Source organism: Anarrhichthys ocellatus, unplaced genomic scaffold (assembly GCF_004355925.1).
Source record: "Anarrhichthys ocellatus isolate YVR2014 unplaced genomic scaffold, GSC_Weel_1.0 scaffold46, whole genome shotgun sequence".
Taxonomy (NCBI): Eukaryota; Metazoa; Chordata; class Actinopteri; order Perciformes; family Anarhichadidae; genus Anarrhichthys; species Anarrhichthys ocellatus.
This window is the reverse complement of record NW_022280076.1, coordinates 1,429,948-1,447,238: the sequence shown is the minus strand read 5'-3', so window position 1 is coordinate 1,447,238 and position 17,291 is coordinate 1,429,948. Positions and strand designations below refer to the sequence as shown.

General features: G+C 42.6%; 1 protein-coding gene across 1 annotated transcript in view; it reads right to left on the bottom strand.

Moving 5' to 3' along the window:
* Nucleotides 1-12,985, bottom strand: part of kctd16b (potassium channel tetramerization domain containing 16b) — a 69,066-nt gene extending 56,081 nt beyond the window's left edge. Inside the window, exon 1 of the mRNA XM_031869083.1 lies at nucleotides 11,246-12,985. Within this exon, the coding sequence (XP_031724943.1) occupies nucleotides 11,246-12,083 (838 nt within the window). The 5' untranslated portion in view covers nucleotides 12,084-12,985. The remainder of the gene's footprint in view (nucleotides 1-11,245) is intronic.
* Between the last annotated feature and the right edge of the window lie 4,306 nt (nucleotides 12,986-17,291).

The window sequence follows — 17,291 nt, the reverse complement described above, 5'->3', positions numbered from 1 at the left end:
GAAATGATTATAGAATGAAACAGAATCTCAGAGCTGTAAAGTCAAAAAGTCAGAAACATCTGCCAGCAGCTTAAGCACTGGCAGCTGTGCACTCCAGAAGAGATGTTTGAAATCTGCGAAACACCAGCCAGAGTTTGTTTACGGAAGACACAAGGATGAACTCTCTGCACAACACCTTGATGCTTTAAATGCTCCAGAGAAAAACGAAAAATATCCGATCTACCCAGCTGGCAGAGAATCAAATGCTAGAAGCAGCATCAGATACAGAACAGGAAGGTGGGACCCAAGAAGAACAACAACAAATCAGAAAACAAACGCTTGTGGCATACATACTTCACGCCCACTTGTAGATTTCAATCCAAAACATATTTCTACGTTGCCAGTGAGCCAACATGTGAGCGTCTATTTGTATTTTTGCAAACGTGTTTGTTATCCATGATGGATTTGTTCACACTCAGCTGTCTCCACTGAACATAGCTTTTAAAATTGCAAGAACTTTGCAATGCCAACAGGCACAGAGATACACTGATACCATCACCAGAGATTAAGCTGCGCCCCATTCTACTAAATATGCTGTGTTTGTGTGTGTGTGTGTGTGTGTGTATAAATGTATATTGCTCCCACCATCTCTTCTTCCCTTCACCATCATTTCCTGTTCTCCTTTCTGCTCTCTTAAATGTTTCCTCTCTCATAGCGCATACTGCCATGTGCCTCTTGGTGTCATATAATATATTACACGTTGTGTGCTGGACACTTTCTTAAGGAATATCCAGAAGGCCCATGTCGTGATTCTAACAGCACAGCATTGTAGCAGGGAGAATACAAACCACCTGATCAGTAAAACGGGGCTGGGAATCATAAACCAAACACGGCAAAGGCCTCAAACACCCATGAGGAAGTAAGGTATTAACAGATCAGCCCAAAAAAAATCTTCGAAAAGATTTGGATTTCCAAACTCTGGAACCAGCTTTCCTCGACAAACACCTTGAACGTTTATTCTGAATCTTCAGCTTGGCTCATTGGTAACTCAATATGTTTTTGTTTTTTTCCTTTGACTTTTTGAGTCTATTTTTAGATTGTTTGTTCGCACAATCTGGCACATCTCTTAATTAAAGAGTCATTTACTCTTTTTTTTTATTTAAAGGCATAGCTAATTGTGTATTGATGAGGGGACTTTAAACTGGAGGGACATGTGCGAAAGAGAAGGGAGGTAGAGAAGGAGAGAAGGACCTTTCCAAAGGGTGAGTGGCGTCTGAGAGTGGAAGGCAATGTGACATTTGTTATTGGGTGTTACAGGAGAGTGCGATCTGAAAAGGCCAGTGTCCTCTATTCCACCTCACACACACTCAGTAACATGCGCATGCAACACACATAGCAGTCCTAATAAAGATGAATGAGATTTGCTCCTCAACGAGGACACGTCATTACATTATGAGACAACTACATTATTGCTCTGATCCCAGCGTGAAGTGTAGTGCGTGCGCTTGTATATACTTGCATGAAGGAGAGAATCCTTAATGATTGCACCTAAATGTCAGCCTGTAAAGGATTTAATTGGCTAAATGAGTTTCTGAGGTGATGGATGTTGATAATTGTCTTGCTCCATTTGCTTGTTTCTCGTCCCAGCACACACGAGCGTGTAGAAATGAGGCGTACCGTGCTCCAGAGATCAGATCTAGACCCTCAGTGTATGGTATGGCCATGTGGTGTGCAGACACAAATACAGTGTTGTTTTGTGTTGATACGTTGTTTGTGTTGCCGTAGACAGACGCATACTGCTTACTAATCCCTCTAAAGCTTCAGCCAGGTTAATCTTGTGGTAAACAATGTGTCTCTAGGCTAGACTGCGCTGTCTGATCTTATCTGCATAATGTGTGTGTGTGTGTGTGTTTTGTGTATATGTCCTGTCGAGTGTTCACACCCTGATGTGCGAGCTGTTGTCCTGCAAAACCAATTTACTAACACCTCCTGTCTGCAGACCATAACCACACAGTTTCAAAGCCAGCAAATCATTATCTACACACACTTAATACAGGCTTGTGTGGTTAGGAGACCATAATACAGGTAGTGTGTGTACATAGGAACCCAGGTATCAACCCATTACTTTTGCAAACAGTCGGGCTCTGTGTGGCTGCCACAGACTGTGTCCTCTGTGAACAGTACTCAATTATTCATTGCATCGTGAATAGTAAACAGGAGCGCGGGCGAGATGGGACGATAGCGGACACTCATTTTCTATAAATCGTCATCGCTATGAGACAGAGAACACAAAGTCATGAGCCGCTAACTCTTCAAATCTCACTGTATGTTTCATGAAGCACAGCAAGATGACACCAACCAATCCGTTGCTGGTGTTTCCTCCTTTATTTGTTACAATCTCAACTTATGTCGTAAACAAAGACTCATTACTCTTACATGTGTAATGCTTTCTTTGCCACGGATCTGTTAAACTAATTGTATTCAGTGTGCATTCGAAAACAAAACTCTGAAGTTTGTCATGGTGTGAAAGTCTGTTATGTAATGTCCCCATGTTTGAATTATAACGACAGGTTCACTTCCAAAACCATCCAAGTTTTAGTCCAGCCAACTCCCAATGACTGCTGGCATAGCTTGCAAATTTGCAAGATGTGAAATTCAAAACTGTACTCTTCAAATGTGAGGGGATACAAATCAAGCTTCCCACCCATAAATATCTGTTCTAATCCAAAGGGTGGGCAGTTACCAAAATGCACTGTTCATCTGACTTACTGCATACCCTGTGTCACCAAACCATCTGAGAAGTATTGTGTGGATGGAAAAGTCTTGGATAAATATGAGGCTGTTTGCTGACTTTGTCAAATGCAACTGTCTTACAGTGACATCAGTGAATTGAAGGTGAAGTGAGGCAGCTGAGGCCCCTTGAAGCAACGGGACAATGTCAACATAGTTTAGGACTGTCGTCACTTCCTTGCGTTGTGCTTAAACCCAGTGGACTAAAAGGTTTGCATCCAATTGATTGATTACATGTTGTTTATAATTCATTCTAACTTGATTTTCTTTTTAAATTCCCCATTTAGCATCGCCAAAACAGGCTCCTACACCACACGGGGCCTAAGTCAGCCTTGTTGTTGTTGCATAAAGCCTTTTGTGGCTTCAGAGAGAGCAGCACAAAAACCGACAAGTGACTCGAGGCAACGTCAGGTGGTGTTGAAGACTACAGGATTAAAAATGAAAGACAATGAGTGTGGGGAGTTAGAAAGACGTGAGCTCACCAGACCTCTGTGGCCCTCTCTTCACCTCTGCTTACAGATCATTTCTGTCCTTTCTTTTAAAACGGTCTACATGAGTCTGACAATGTCATAGGAGTACAGTGATTAGTGGAGTACTCTTTTTAGCCAAGCTAGGTTTTCAAAAATACATGTGGCTGTTTCTAACTTGATCACATGGCCGATGTAGTGAGGTGCCTCTTCGATACCATGTGCTGTATTAATATAATAATAAGAGTGTGAATCCAGAAGAATTAAACAAAATCCCTGGCAAAATGGGTTGTCAGAGTTAAAACTCCTTCCTGTCCCTGCTTTAAATTAATAGGTAGGATGGATTCCACGCAACAGTGAGAGATATAGCTGATATCTATGCACACAGATAGTGTGTCTATAGATCTAGAGTCGTTTCTGTGTGTGCTTTTAATGGGCAGGGAGCTTCACAGCCACTTAGAAATGAAATGGTGATGACAGTGTGCTCTAGCAAGCAGCTGAGTATTCTGAAATGACACCGTGGGATTACCAATGAGGCACAGTATTGGAGTTTTGAATAATCCTCTGCAGTGGAATAACTTCATGTGCTGCCTGGTGTCATGCTAAAGACTATTTAACATGTGTTATTGTTTTATACATACATAATATACAGTCCTATGTGGTAATCAACATTTGTTATGAAGTGTTTTCACTATACTCTGGAAGGAAACCTGTGTTGACAAATTATCAATCTCAGGTCTCAAATATTTGACAAATGCTTCCCAACTATATTCCAAGTGTTATGCCTTTATTTATATCCCTACCTGTGAAACCAACTGCCCTCTCTCCTTTGCTAGATATGAAAAAAAGAAACAAGATATTTTATTTTTATGAAACACCAGGACTAGGCTTTTATCACAAGTTACCATCGGTGGTTTCAGTAATTTCCTCTGGAGTTGTGATATTAGAGCCTCTAGCTTTCTTAATGCACATTAGGACTTCATTGCCACTTACAAATGAAAAGCCACTGACATTCTGCCCTAGGAAGCTATAAAGCACTGTGGAATGAAATTACAGCAGTATGGCCGTATGCTCGATCAAGCTGTGGACCACTGCTGTGTGAGTGACAACGTGTGATTCTAATGAGGCACAGTGGAATATGGAACGATCCAAAACGCGATCAAAATGTGAAATTCCATCACAATGTTTCAGGACTTAGTCTGTATATTGACGGATTGTTTCATCAGTCACACTATCTTTAGACTGAAGAAGATGAATGAAGGGCCTGGTAGAGGTAAATTAACTATCTGAGGAGAGAACAAGAAGAAGAAAAAACACACACTAGTGAAGCCAAGACTCCACGTAACAATTCTCTCCAACAAAAACTTAATTTATTATTATGATATTTCAGAACAACTCTGCAATCAGAAGTTAGGTATTTTACCTGATAGTATTCCCAGGATGTAGGTCTTCTTTTGCATGAGATCTTCTATTTGAGAAACTTACAACAAACTTAACAAATGCATCAGGCATTGATCTGAACTGTGACAACCACTCCCACGGTGGGAAAAAAGCCGTTGGTGTGATTAGGTGATGCAATTACCGATGCGATGGGAATTCTGTGCATCCTTTACATGGAGTTTCCAGCCAATCTCGGCTCGCGCAGAGCGGGACTATTAAAGCATTGATGCATTGCAGCAGCCAGCCGGTGTGTTGAGCGAAGAGGCTCTCCAGCTGCAATTTCTGTCATTATGGCAACGCTCCACACCTCGTCGCACCGCAGAGCACTTATTCCAACACAACAGGGGAAGAGCATCAGCATTATTTCAACTGTGCCTACCACCGCAGAGAGAATAGAGTGTCAAGAGTCACAGAGGACGAGAAAATGGGCTGATAGACGGCGAGGAGAGGAGGGAGTCGCAGAGGGCTGAGTGGAGAGCTTGTTGTTGACGTTACGGTGTTGGCTTGCTTTTCTCTCACTCTCTCTCTCTATCTCTCGCTTTCTCTCTCTTGTTCTCTCTCCCAGAGCCTTGCAGTTCACCATATCCTCAAGAGGCCAGGGATTAAGGGAATCTACGCTACGTAACTACACTAAGCTTCCAAGGGAGAAGGTCAATGGGAGGCTAGACAAACAAGCCGCTTTCCATATTACCCACTTGCCCTTTATCCATTATTTCTTCTATAATGTCCTCCACCTACTTTCATACAACCCCACCTGCACCTCCCACTATGAGCTCTCATCCAAAATCAATGAAAAACCAGCAGTATACATGCAAACAATAATGTTCTTTCAGGATAAGGTCACTTTAGGTTTTATTTCCCTGAAACGACTCAATTTTCCTCACTCATCTGCCACCTGCTTTAACACTGTTACTGCATTCAGTGTCATTTCTTCTATCTGAAGAATATTCCCAGTGTGAAGCCATTTTGAATGTTTCAGTGAGGAGGAGATAGGGTCATCTGTTCTTTTCTTTCTTTACAGCCTTCTGTATTTCTGACTCAGTCAAAAGTCTCTTCCTTCCCTGCAGCTTGTACAAAACGCAGCAGCTCTGATTCTTACTGGACCAAAAGGGAAGCTCATGCCAGTTTTATCTAACTCTCCAAAGCAGCGGATCAATATGAAAGGCAGCAACATAATGTAAGGAATTTGAAAATAGAGACTACTGCTTGACTACTTACCAAACATCCGTAAACCATCACCCAGGTTGCTTTCACAATCAGCATACAGTTAAAAAGGCTAAATATGGGTCATCTTTTCAAATGCAAATTTTTGAGAGCCGTTCCTATAATGTAAATAATTACCAGCCGCTACATTCACGCCGGTATTGTTTTCACCTTGTGACTGTGTGTGAGTGAGTCATCAAAATGTGGTCCTGGAGAAACCCCTCTGTAGCGCAAACTACCACAGAGGCGGTTTTGAGTACTTTCTGTCTGGTGACTGTGGACAGATTTTGTGACCACGATAGCATAGAAACCGTGCAAGTTGCAGTCACAAAACTTTACAGGCGTGTAGTTAAGATCAAAATGAAGGCGGACTTGGCCATGGTCCAAGCAAGGAGGAGGAAGGGGGGGAGAGGCCATTGGCGTACCCGCTTTACTACCCTGGCCCGATTTGGAGTCACAAAACTTAAAGGTGTGTAGTTAAAATCAAAAGGGAGCCATGAAGAGTCTCTCATCAATTAAACGGTGTTGTCCATGGGCTCCTCTCTCCTTTATTTTTGTCTCAGCCTGAATAACGCAGAGTTAAGGTGTGTGGTGGTGGTCTCCCCTGTGGAGCTGAAGCCAGGGTAGCAGCTGTCCCTATCAAGACTCTCCTCAGAGCTGTCACGGCCTGCCCGCTCCTCGGCTAATCACTTCCTACAGGCCTGCAGCATGGGACCGCCGCTGCTAATGTCGTCAACGACGGGGCTGAGAGCACCTCGCAGGAAGAGTGTGATGTAGTTTCATAAGGTGATGAGTGTGCGTGCGTGTCTGCAAGTGGGTGTATGTGTGTGTGTGTGTGTGTGTGTGTGAGGGGTTGGTTGGTGTGCAGGTGTGTTTAGCCAGTGGCTCAACGGGAGTGCCAATGCCTCAGGTAGTGCAACATGGGTCAAGCATTAACACACACACACACAAACAACTTTACCATAACCACGGCCCCTTGTTTCCCACCTGCCAAAACACATTTGCTACACAAGGAGTTACCCATCTGCGTGTAACAAGCTAATGGCACAGTGTGTCACACACCAGCACACATGGTCATATAATAATGGCCTTTTGTAATGACACACACTTCACTCTGGCATGTTCGGCTGAGGTGCAAAAAAAGATAAAGCCTGGAAAGATACATCCTGAGCCAAAAAATGTCATTTTCCTATCCTTTCAGTTGACTTTTGAAATAAATATTTCCTGTTTTTTGCCACACAGATGATGTTGTGTTGTTCAATGTTTCTGGTGCAGTAGGCTCTGTCTGGCCCTGCGGTACCACATCCAACTGTCAACAGTGATGATTCATTATCAGTCACTCTAGCCATGCAACAAATTGGTAAATATATTTTAGCCTGGGGTCTCAGAGACCATCCTGAATTTGAAACAGATTGATGCGTCCAACCAGAAGAGTGTAGGATCCAGGGCAATAGATAACAAGCAAATAGAGGATTTAAAGAGATAAAGGTGGTTCTGGCTTCTGGCAAGAAAAACATGAAACTTGTAAGTAGAAATTGACGAATTTGTGTCAGTCAACCTGGAAATGGAAAGTGAGTTACTGTTGTTGTGCCCTTAAGCACGTTACCCTAAACATGTATAGCTCCATTATAGAAGCCACATGAAGGCATCAATGTGTCTATAATGTATAATAATGAGATACCCGGAAAAAAAAAAAGATTGCTGTGACCAAAACAAACAGCGAGGTTTTGGTCATATTAGCTCGCTAACTGTCCAGCAGGTAACTTTAGCAAAGCAGGGTTACGGTTAATGGCAGATGACTGGCAACCACTAGTGCTGATGACAGCTTCTTGTCGATGATGTTAACCACTTTTCAGCACATCAAATGTGTCAAAAGAATGTGGAAAGATGCGCATTACACCCATGTGTGGTTGTTGCACATCTCTTTACAAAATAATTGGCATTAACACCAAACAGCCTCCACTCCTCTGTGAAGGCTTTCCACAAGATGGAAAGTGTGGCTGCAGGGATTAGCTTCCTTTCAGCCACAAAAGCATTAGGGAGGATGGCCACTGACGTTGGGATAAGGCATGGCTCGCAGCTGTTGTTCCAATTAATCCTAAAATGAGTGTGATTTCAGGAGGGTTAAGGTCAAGGCAAGATGGGAAAATCACATCTTTAAGGACCTCTCTTTGTGCAAAGGGGCATTGTCAAGTTGAATAACAAAGAGCTTCCCTAATCTTCCCTAAAAGCTCAATTTAGGGTATGTTGAATATGACCAATACAACGCCAACAAATAGGAAAGACAGACTCGTTGGCATTTGTACAATCAGGAGAGGCGCAAACACAAAGAGGCAGACGAAAGACTAAAATGTGAGAAAGACGAAGATGAAGGTAAACAAACAATCATGGAGATGGACAGGCAAGAGATATGAATAAGAAGCGAGACAGGAGGCGTGACGGAGCAGTGAGGCAAGTAAAGGCAACTGGCACCGCCGCGCTGCTCCTTGCCCCTGTGGCGCACGGAGCCAAATACAGCTGGAAAGCGGGAAGGGCGGGAACCGAGACGAGAGAGAAAAGCCGGGTATGATTGACTAGACCAAAATGAGAAGACATGAAAGGAGAAGAGGGAGAGACGAGACGACAAGGGAAGATGGGGAGAAGGGAAAGAGTAGCTCGCCAAAAATGTGACAGATAAACAAGAGACTGTCAGTGACTACATTTAATCCACTGGGTGACTGCAGCATTTAACAAACTCCCTGCACGATTTGGTGTGTGTGCATTGCCAAACCTCTGTTCATGTGTGTGTGCGCCTCTGTGATTGTGCCCGGTTACCTGAGCTTCTGTACACACTTTTGCCCCTGTGTGAGTGCGTGTAGGCTTTTGTGTGCCCAAAACATCTGCCACTGTGCCCTCGCCTTTGAGAGTGCGCCCTCTAACAAGCTGAACATTTGTCAACAAAGCCAGGAAGCAGTTGTTGTTTGCCAGTAAGCAAGGAGAGGCCTGCAGAGGCCGCCCACAGACACACTGTCAGATATTGCACAAGCAAGGTGTGTGTGTGTGTGTGTAAGTGTAGTGTGCGTGTCATTAGCCCCCACCACCACTTGATTTGGCTTGTTAGTGCTACTTCTGGGGTCATAAGAGCCTAGAGCCATCCAGTCATTGTAATAGCTTCATGCAGGCCATTAATGCAGAGCTCATTTAAAATGGAGCTATAGCTCAGCGAATTGCTCTCATGTGTTTTTCTTTTTACTCCTGTTTGCTCTGTGGCCATGTGATCTTTTGACATCGGTGATTTATGGGGCTGGCAGTGATTTCCCCTAAAGTGGTGGTGACTGTATGCGTGGTATCTAAGCAGTGGTCCTGGCCCCCATCCCAATCATTACAAGAACATTTTGGAACAAGATGAATAACAAGTATTATTTTGGGGATGTGAAGAATTCCCAGATAACACTATAACATTATAAACACAACTATTTTTACTTGACAAACTACAAATGATCCTTTTAAGAATGTTTGCAACACAACTGATTTTACTTGCCAAACATCTGGACGCTTGGGCACTGAAATCATGCAGCAAAGCCAGTAGTAAAAACAAAAAAAGGGGTTAGATGGTAGAACATTTCTTATGAATATGAAACTGCATCAATACCCAAAAATACAGACCACAAGGGAAGTTGCCTGTAGTGGTCTTGTATTCAAATAACAATGAAACCCACTACTCAGTCCCAAAGATTTCAGTAAAACAAGTGTTACTAGAGAGAAGTATGTGTCACAAATCACTTTTCAAATTCCGATCTTTTAAGGGAAAATAAACCATATTTCTAAAACCAGTGTAACTTTGAGAGAAACTATTACTCTATGTTATTAACCAATATCATGATAGCAGCCTTGACACATTGATCTCAGTACTGTTGGCAGCCTCTCCGGTTTTATTTGCAGCTATACTGTATCTCAGTTATGTAACAAGACTTAATGTTAGGGAATTTTAACATAAAAACCCACCACACAACACAAATACTAGAAAGTCTACATTTTTGTTGAATGGTTTTGCTGTGGTAGCTGTGGTACATAATATATGTGACTAAAACAGGGTCATTTTTATACTTGAAAAAAGACATTTCACAGAGCTTATGTGGGCAAAAGAAAACATTTACAGAAAATAAAACAAAGAGCTGCAACTATGTTGGAAAGCCAAAGGGATTTAGTTTATTACAGCACTTCAATACAGTTAATTAAGTGTCAGATTAATTATAAAAAAAGCAGAATTTATTACTTGTTGGTTATGCAAGAAAAATAAAGAGTTTTGCTTCATTTTTAGAGGCCTGTTTTTAGTATTTTCATAATATTTCATCTCAGAAATGGCCTCTGCTACAGATTCAGCGGTTATTCCAAAGAAAGTTTTGTTCTATCCAAGTAGTGCATAGGTACTAAGAGCTAAGCACAAACACAGTGTAACACTGTCTATTTTATGGCAGCAATCAAGTTTGTGACAGATTATATCAGAGAATATGGATTATTTTCTTGCATCATAAAATCTCACGGAAGCTCATTTAAAAGTCACGATCTCTTCCTCACTACTGCTCTTGCCAGATTCCTACCAGCCAGTGAGCAAAGATGGAGAAATGTAATGAATCAGAAAAGCCAGAAGGAAATGCACGAAGTTGAAAGGATGGGATGGATGAAAGCAGACGGGAGGTGGAGTAGAAAATTGCACCAAGATGAGAAATGGCAAGCGTTGACAAATCATTGCTCTGACTATTGCCGTGTCTCAGATGGGAGTGAAATTATCAAAATCGAGTTAAATCTTGTGAAATATAAACTAGCCTGCAATAGAGTGCAGAATGCTGCAACATGCTGTAATAGATTTGAAGAACACACTGTGATCAGAACATGAAGTAGTCCCTCATGTTTGCTGATAAGGTTTCATCGCTTACAGGGAGCGATAGCAACACCTTGGCTTAACCCCAATTGCCAGGAGTGATTTTATTTAATTTGTTATCGTTCCACAAGGCTCAGACAAAACTTATTCCACTTACGGAGCGTGTAAGTTTGACATTTGTGTTTGCATGAAAATGTAGCAAATGCTTTTTTTTTTTAAAGTAAAAAAAGTTACACAATTCCAGGAACTGTAGTTTAAATATACAAGTGGAAGCAGCTTTGTTCACAAGGTCTCTAACAGCCACCACACTGAAGTGTCTGGTACACCCACTTCATTCAAAACAGGGGATGTCCTGTGCTAGAAACGCCCATTCACTCCTATAACCACATGTCTCTCTCACACGCAGGACCAGCAAAACAAGTGCGCCTTCTAGCGGTGACTCCAACTTTGTGTGCACGCACGTGAACGATGACCTGCTGTGATAAAAAGCAAAGGTGCCACTTACGGTAGAAGACGTATTCTGTGTAGCTCGACCAGATCTTGTCCTCTGTGTGCTGGTTGACAAACGAGGCCGTGACTGACGAGTTGCAGGCCACCATTTGGAAACCGCACTCCGACAGCATGTCAAAAGCCCTCTCCAGGTGCTTGAACTTGAGGTAAAACCGGGAGGTGTACCGATCCGGGGTCCTGTCCGGATCCCGGCTCTCGTTCAGGGTCTCCCCGAAAACTTCTTTGGCGAGGGCCACCCGACCGCATATCAGTATCCGAGGCACCCTCCTGAACTTGGCGTCCGTCTGAGTCTCTCGGCCCATGGTGCACGACCCCCGGTACCCCACCGTGATGAAGCCGCTCTTTCTGTCCGCGGGGACAAGAGAGGGAGGCGGACACTGCCGGTGGTCGCTGCCCTGGGACCCATCTTCATAGTCGCTGTGGAAGTAGTCGTCCGGGCTGTGCTTGATATCGTCAGGGGTCAGCAGCTTCACCAAGTCAGGCAATTGGAAGTACTCCGCCTCTTTCCTGAGCCTCCCTTTCTCCGGGAAGTGGTCCGGGAGGACGACTTGCCTGTCTCGGAGGTAGTCCAACACATACCGGAATAAAAAGCCGTCTCTGTCGATGAAATAACGGCCCTTGGGGTCTCTCGCCAGGTCATTCGATGCATCTTTTTTGGAAGAGAACAGCTTGCCGAGTAATGAATTCGGGGTACCCACCAAAGTTGAGTGACGCGTGTAATAAACCTGGCCCCCCACGTTTAATTCAACAACATCTGGGAAACTGTTCTGAACGGATGCTTGCTCTTTGGTGTTAGTCCTACAGTTCCCACTCAGCGCCATCGTTTCCGTCATGAATAGCTCGAAACAGGCTACACGCCTATTACAGCAAGTCTCAGCGAGGGAAAGAACAAACGATGGCTCAGGATGTTAAAAGTTCCTAAGCTGTGTCCTCGGTTATTTTGTGTTGATTCGGGGGCCTCCAACTTCACCCTACAACAATCTGAATATGCATTCTTCACCGATCCATGGCCATTATTACCTACTAGTATTTTGCAGTTGTCGAAAATGAGGGGGGGAGAAGATGGCAGTCTGGGGCGTCCCCCCTGTGAATGTTTAATTAAAAGAAGGCTGAGATGGATGACTGGGAGGAGGAAAAGAATCAGAGCTGCGAGAAAGAGGAAATGTATCCGGGCGCATCAAAGCCGTGCTTCAGTGGCAAATGTAAAAGCATTACAGGGTGGAGGGGTGGGGGGCACCGTGGAGGCTGTAAAGCATATAGCACCGAACGGAAAAGTCCTACTTAATAGACAAATAGAAAACCTTCTGCACACACACGCACACAAACAGCCAGGACATTAAGCAGAAGAACTGGACAAACGAGAAAAGTCCAACAACTTAGGACACAGTCCAAACTGGAGATGGTGCCGATGGTGCTGATTTCTCCTCAACTTCCCTAACACACCGGGCTGATTATCCGGGCTGTGCCGACGAGCGGGAGGAGGTAGAATCCCGTTCAGTGGCAGAAACTTCACAGAGAATCGCACTCGCAACAATCGGGAGTCCTGTAATGTTTTTTGGCTGTAGCCTGTCACTACAAAGATGTCGCCTGATCCAGACTGAATTAAATGAAGTCCCCTCCTCGAGAAAACGTATCGTATTTGCTGCCTTCAAGAGGTTGTTAAAAAAAAAAAATCTCTTTTTTTTTTCCCACAGCAGCGGAGAGGACCGACCCGCCGCTGCTGGCTGCTTTTACCCGGAGCTGTCCGCGGTGCTGAAACGAGCATCCCACCCCCCCCTCTCATCACCCTCCCCTCCACACTACCCTCCCCTCCCCTACAGAGCTGGGTGGTGTCTTCGCGGTTGCTCCCCCCTCTTACGCACACACACACACACACACACACACACACACACACACACACACACACACGCGCACACACACAACACACACACAGGCTTCTAAAGGCTTATGGAGCGATTCCAGGCTTCTGGGTGGGAAAAAACAAAAGTCTCTAAATCATCGCCAAGAACCATTGAACAGAAATCAGCTCTATTGTCAGAAATGCCCTATATCACATACATCACACACATGTATACTAATTTGTATAATGTTGAATTTTGCCACCCACTACCAAAATTTGTAGAATGCCCCTGTTTAAAAATAAAGTTTTAGGCTTTAACAGCAATATCCGTGTACAGTCGTGGAAGCACTGCATCAATCGTTGTCCCGAATGAGGTAAACGCTCACAATGCTGTAATTTGACCCCCAGCTTGAATCTATTTGCATGACATTTAGTCTGAATCGCTAAATACCGGACACATTTTGGTTTCCACTATACAGACTGTTTACATTGTTCCCAGTATTCCATTTTGATTGCCACATGTTTGTAGTTTAAATTTCGGAGCCCTTTTACACATTAAAATATATCAACGAAAATACTATCTTCAAGACCCAGATAAATGGCTGTAACTGGCAGTGAGCTGTAACATTATGTGACGATTTTGTCTCGGCTTTGTAAGGTGAGCAACAGCGCCTCCCTCTGTTTGTGTTGTGACAAAGTCAGACTTCTTCTATCAGGACCATGGACAGATCCTCACACAGAAAAGTGATATAATGGGTGCATGGTAGCTGTCTTTTTACCTAATATACTTTAAAAAAACACCTTTCAAATCCATTTTTACAAAGATTTGACTAAGATTGATCTTTTTCTGCTACGTCATGCTTCACACACACACACAACAGTGCAGTTTGTGATCAATCAAAAATAAGATAACTAGCACACAAACATACAGCATCTGCTCCAACTGCAGGGCTAAATCAGGGCTTGTGAAATATTATGAAAAAATGTAGAACATACGAAGTCTTCTGCCTGTTTGCTGGTTTTATTTTCCTTTGGATGTTATCTGTCCACCAAACTTGCCTTGAGCAAAACTGCATTTTATGGCATTCCAATTCCATGTGTTCTACCTCTGAGGACATGATGCCGCTGCTTTTCTCTTTACATTTTCAATTTCGATTTTAACCATTTCCATGCACTGTAGTTTACAGAAGCAGAGCCACTTAGGCAGTCACTTGCATCGTACAGGAGCATGACTTTGTTGTTCTTGCTCAGATGAACTTATTGGGCATCACTTGTACTGGGAAATCAGCAAGTAAGACCTCGACTACTGTGTAGCCTCTCCAGCAGCCCTGCATGTATGTAGCCTAGAAAACACGTTCCCTCTGTACCAACTTTAAACATGTGTTCACAATGTAATTGATCACACTGGATATATTTTAGAAAATACCAGATATTTCAAAAACCAAACATGCCTCCTAGAATCGCTGACTTTTCAATCTGAAGATGATTAGTTTATTTAACTGGGGCTTTACAGCTAATTTGTATTTGCAGTTCCTGGGCAACACTCTGGGGTTGACACTCTGATTCTAAATGCAATAATTAACAGTAAATGGGCGGAATACTGATGTCTGTATCTGCAATGTGGTGTCATGCAATGTTTCAAAGGAATGTGAAAAGACAGGAAAAAACATTTCAAAATTTGAAACTTGTGGTTATTCAGAAGTTTCAGCTCAGTATGACACCTACCAACACAAACTAGTACATCATTAAGAACAATGTGTTGCATATCGTTGTGATATAAAGGTGGTAGAGTTTCTGTCTAATATAATCATATTGATAGTATTTCTTGGGTCACATATCAGTACAATATGAGACACTTAACCTCTGAACTCCAAAATCAATTTATTGTCATTGTACAACAGGGTTGTGCAACAAAATACAGTTTATAGTCCCATTTTGCCACATTTAAAAAAAAAAAAAAAAAAAAAAAACTATATTATATGTGGAAGGTGGATCTGTTGCCTCTTTGTGCAAACTGCTGAGGGTCCAGGCTGGCTCCGATGTTTTTTATGTGCTGGAGAACTTGTTTCTCAAAGCACTTCATCATAACGGGGGTGTCACAGGGCTGACAGACTGGCAGTGGCCAGTCCTTTGAAGACGGGGAAGACTTGACAACTGACTCTTTGTTGAGGAGAGCACAAAAGGTGTTCAGCTCATCTGGCAATGTGGCCTCAAACATGATGGGGCGCTCCTGTAACATTTTGGATCTCCTGCCACACCACTTGAGTGTCGGTATCTTCATCATAAATACAAGTAGCCACTACAACACTCCCAGCTGCACTGCTATTTAAAAGCCCAGACGACTGACCACCTTTAAGGACTTAGATCTGTTTGGGCCGACATTTCATTCCTACTCCTACATTCCGCTCTTAGTTTAACGGCAACAAAGCTTAAAAAAAGGAAAAAGCAACACACCCAGCAGAGCCATCGCCAAAGCAGAAGACATATTCCTCCATGGTTTTTGCTCACTGGATGCATTTCAAAAATATATCAACACAGACTCTCAGGAAATGGTTATTTGTAAAGACATTTTAGAATCAGAATTCCCATTTTTTCAGTCAGTGACTAAAATCGCAGAGCTGAAAGGACATATTTACACCAAAAAGTCTGTGACGTTCATTTTAGTTTCTTGGTGTCTTATGTCTTTGAAAACTATTTCAGTTCCATATTAGCCAATAAAAATATATGATGAAATATTTACTGCACAAGCACAGCCGCAACATTAACAATGTATCGTTTTTCCAAGAGAGAGATGCAATTTCAGAGAGATTTTTAATTGTCATTTGCAAAAGGTATCCACTTCTTACACAAGTAAAATCGCAGGCCTTCGGCTTCCTTGACACATATCAAATCGCAACACAGTCATTTTCTTCCTGTGCAGTGAAGAGAAAACTATTAAAGGGAATTTTCAAGCTGGTCACAGATGGTTGAAATATACAGAATACTACTTCCACTTCCATCTCTCATTACATCCACACTGAATTATGCCAGGCCTTAGATGGGAAATCTGCTAGTACAGCAGGCAGACATTCAATGCATAATACGACTTAGTTATCCCTCAAAGTTGGATGTTTGTTATTTCTCATTTAAAATTGGTAAGTTATTGAAGATTTTCAAAAGTTCCAACAGGCAGAAACTTTAAATGTCAGTTTAGATTTTTTTTCTTTTGCAGGGGGAAAAGTCTGTTGAAAGTGAGCGAAACCACTCAGAGGAGAGGGAGGCTAAGGCTGAATACGGTGTTTGTCAGATGGAATATGGTATTTGAGGGAAGTGATTATAGATGTCATGGAAACGTCAAACGCCATTGCTCATTGTAAAATGGCAAAATGTCTATTTTTAACTTACCAGTACATGTATGCGTACATGGTTGGCATGAGAGAGAGAGAGAGAGAGAAAGAAAGAAAAAGAGAACATCAACACATGTACACACACACACAAACAACATCAAAACACACTTCCACAGTCTCTCACAAGCACACACACAGAGCAAGGATTAATTGTTAATTGTCTGCTGCTATTTTCTTGAAGTTATGAATTGTACCTTTTTCTCTATAGTCTCATTATTACTTCACGCTTTGGCAATATTGTCCTTGTTACATTCGTGCCAATAAAGCATTTAAATTTGAATTTTAAAAAGTGCCATGGCATCAAGCCACTCCTCAAACCACTCCTTGGCTGTGTATGATGAGAGCTAAACACAAGAAAAAGGTCAGTGGTGGCTGAAGGTTAGAAGCAGACTGCCAGGTTATGTCTGGGAGGGAGAAAAAAAGTTGTTCCTATTGAGCAATGTCCTTAACCCCTCCTACTCCCGTCGAGCGTTCAAATCAGACTGGAGTTGTACGGGGCAGCTTCGAGATGTAAATGGATGTTAGTGTGATTTTTGCCGTTTATACAGAAGTGAGCATTGTTCTCAATGAAACTGCCCTGAGGAAAGCAGCAATGTGTGGAATCAATTAAAGTAAAATGAGCAATTAAAACAACAATAAATACATAAGATAATCACCAATGTTGCACAGATACTTTCCACATAACGACTAGTGAGTCAGCGCTTTGTATTTCGAAGCAGGTACAGTTCTCGTGTCAGGGAATCTGTGGCAATTCTTTTGAAAATCCATCTTTCTTTAAAAAATATTTTTTTTGTTTTGTAATAATTTATTTATTC